Source organism: Etheostoma spectabile, chromosome 20, assembly GCF_008692095.1.
Source record: "Etheostoma spectabile isolate EspeVRDwgs_2016 chromosome 20, UIUC_Espe_1.0, whole genome shotgun sequence".
Classification (NCBI taxonomy): Eukaryota; Metazoa; Chordata; class Actinopteri; order Perciformes; family Percidae; genus Etheostoma; species Etheostoma spectabile.
In genome coordinates, this window is record NC_045752.1 from 8,011,981 (window position 1) to 8,014,937 (window position 2,957).

General features: G+C 40.8%; 1 protein-coding gene across 8 annotated transcripts in view; it reads left to right on the top strand.

Moving 5' to 3' along the window:
• The first annotated feature begins 6 nt into the window (after positions 1 to 6).
• The window catches only part of LOC116670074 (sorting nexin-14), an 18,399-nt gene continuing 15,448 nt past the window's right edge, over positions 7 to 2,957 (top strand). For 7 of the 8 annotated variants that reach the window (XM_032500367.1, XM_032500369.1, XM_032500372.1 and 4 more), the window contains exons 1-10: positions 7 to 307; positions 420 to 602; positions 740 to 860; positions 1,110 to 1,183; positions 1,660 to 1,738; positions 1,826 to 1,869; positions 1,973 to 2,060; positions 2,147 to 2,231; positions 2,329 to 2,485; positions 2,682 to 2,757. In XM_032500367.1, coding sequence (XP_032356258.1) covers positions 466 to 602; positions 740 to 860; positions 1,110 to 1,183; positions 1,660 to 1,738; positions 1,826 to 1,869; positions 1,973 to 2,060; positions 2,147 to 2,231; positions 2,329 to 2,485; positions 2,682 to 2,757 — 861 coding nt within the window. In that variant the 5' untranslated portion in view covers positions 7 to 307; positions 420 to 465. The remainder of the gene's footprint in view (positions 308 to 419; positions 603 to 739; positions 861 to 1,109; positions 1,184 to 1,659; positions 1,739 to 1,825; positions 1,870 to 1,972; positions 2,061 to 2,146; positions 2,232 to 2,328; positions 2,486 to 2,681; positions 2,758 to 2,957) is intronic. The other variant, XM_032500368.1, reaches the window with a different exon arrangement.

Consider the following 2,957-nt stretch of genomic DNA (forward strand, 5'->3'; position numbering starts at 1 on the left):
CCTCAATGTGCAGCGATGACAGCGAGAGCACCGCAGCCATTAGCCAAACAGCGGAGCAGGGCAGTGTATTACACAGATGATGCTGCGTAATTAGCTCTAATCCAGCTGTGGTTTCCAGCTGTCTCCTGCAACTCGCCTCCTATACGCTGATCCTATAAAGAGGGAACCTGCGCATTTATTCTGCAAATTCATGATGGTGTCGATGCTCAACTACAATGGAAAATAGCCCTTAACTTCCACTGTACACTTACAGCAAGTGCTGCTGCTGTCGATAGATAAAATCGCTAAAACCTGCTTGTCATGTAAGGCGAAGAAGCAGCACAACATTGCAATATTTTGACGTGACGGTGTTATGTGTCGCCGCAACGTGCTTATTTCTTCTTAGAGCGTCGCTACATGATGTCTTCTTTATTGACCAGTAACATGCAATAGGCTGCACGTAACAGGCTCCCCAGATCGGCGAACATGGGATGCATCAGGGCTTGTCTGCAGAAAATAAGACGAAGGGTGAAGCTGGAGCGGTTCAGAGAGCTCGGCCGACAGTATCCAGTCTTCTGCTTTCTCATGCTGGTCCTGCTGCTGTCTACTGTGCTTTTAAACAGGTAAGTAGGCCCCGAGAATTAGGCTACATCACATCACTGTTACTTCATAGGCTATGTAACATCCCTGGCATCTATTCCCTTTATATTCTAAAATGGTTTACGAAGTTAATGGCCATATACTTCTTCTGTTTTGACAGGTATATTCATATTATGATGGTGTTTTGGTCCTTCCTGGCTGGAGTCTTCACTTTCTACTGCTCTTTGGGGCCCGAATCTCTGCTGCCCAACGTCTTGGTCTCCATCAAATCAAAAACCAAGGTACCTCAGAAGGCAACACTTGCAACACTTGATCATAACACATTGACAATGTCTTTGTTGTGTCTTTTGATGCTTTTTTTCGCAATACATCTAGGGTTTATAGGGATTTCTAAAGAAAGTTTGGATATACAAATTGATATTTAATTGGACACAAAATTCCCTATGAATTAACACTTCTGCAGCTGCAGTGAATGATGGGTAGGATCCTTGTAAATGCTAAACAGTATGCCTTCTCTTCTTTTCTTGCAGTCATACCAACAGGAGCTGTTTCCACTAGGTCACAGCTGTGCCGTTTGTGGAAAAATCAAATGCAAAAGGCACAGGTGAGCCACCTGGTTATGCTGTGGTGCAGTGGTAGTTGAGGTAGTGGCTGTAATGTGTTGTATTATGACCTTATCATTTGTGTCTACAGTAGTTGTTCTGATTAAGTAAACTCTCAAAGCCAACAGACGTAAGTGGTCACTCAATGTGACTCTGTACATTACCATGTGACTTTTATCCGTGATTTACTTGTAAAAGACAAGGTAAGAATCAAACAAATGAATCCATTTGGAAGCAAGAAGTAAGCTAAATTGGAGAAAAGAGTGATCTGGATTAATTGAAGATAGACTCCTCATATCATTCTGCCTTAATCTTACAGTATTGGGCCAACATGCATTCAATGTGCTCAATAATACAATGTTGTTTATTATCAAGTAATAGAAGGTGTTACACTGCCCTCTAGTGGTCAGAAAGGATTCTTATAATTTCACTCTGTATAATGCTTACATTTTATTTATTTTTTTCAATTTACTGATAGACCAACTTTATTACTGGAAAACTATCAACCATGGCTTGACCTGAACATTCCCTCTAAGGTGGATGCTTCTCTTTCAGAGGTAATACATGCATGGATTAGGTAAAGTTGTTATTATTAAAATAGACCAAATTATCTTATAGTCCAGTTATGTGTTTTTTTGGTCAAGATTCTGGAGCTGGTTCTGGAAAACTTTGTGTATCCTTGGTATAGGTAAGCCATTTCTTTGTGTTTTTTGCATGTCATTATACAAAGTGAGGTGATCTTTAATGTGTTATAAACATAGTGACATTGACTGTGCTGTGTTTCATTTCAGAGACATCACGGACGATGAGGCGTTTGTTGACGATCTCAGAGTGACTTTGCGCTTCTTTGCAGCTGTGTTGGTCCGACGGACCCAGAAGGTGACAAATTAGACTCTGTATGAAGTTCAAACGGATGCCAATTGACTGACCATTCTTTATTTTTAATCTGTTTTTTCTCATCTCAGGTGGATGTGGCATCCCTCATCACACAAAAGCTTCTTAAAGTTGCCATGAAGCACATTGAAATAATAAGCAAAGCAAGACAGAAAGGTATTGCTGATATGCATCACCCACAGAGTCGTTTCTTTGTGTTTACCATAAGAAAAGTAAACAACAAACATCTCTACTGTCTTGCTCTCCTCTGTAGTAAAGAACGCTGAGTTTCTTCAACAAGCTGCCCTGGAGGAATATGGTCCTGACCTCCATGTAGCCCTTCGCAGTCGCAGAGATGAGCTCCTCTACCTCAGGAAGTTGACTGAGATGCTCTTTCCTTACATCCTGCCACCCAAGGCTACAGACTGCAGGTAACACAGTGCTGTCACAATAAAGGCAGTGCCTCCATATATTTGGCAAAGTGTGGCACAAAACATCATAGCATCAGTGCATTTTTCCCCAAGGAGAAAGTCCGATAGCTTTGACACTATACAAAAGTATATAAGGATCATTCTTTACTCTCTCATTTTCTTATTTCCTGCTGCCTTTTCTCTTCGCTCCTCTCAGATCTCTTACTCTCCTGATAAGAGAAGTCTTGGCTGGTTCTGTCTTCCTTCCTTCAATGGACTACTTGGCTGATCCTGTGAGTGTAGACACATGAAGGGCTGCTTTTCTGAATCCAAAATGGTTGTCACTTGAAGCCATATTTAGACTAGTTTGTCAGTCTAAATACTAATTTGTACTCATGTTCAAATCAGTATTTAATGGTTATGTACCACTATGTTATGGTACGTAACGTAATAAATTTTATGTACCATGAGCATGCAAAGGAAAGACAAATAT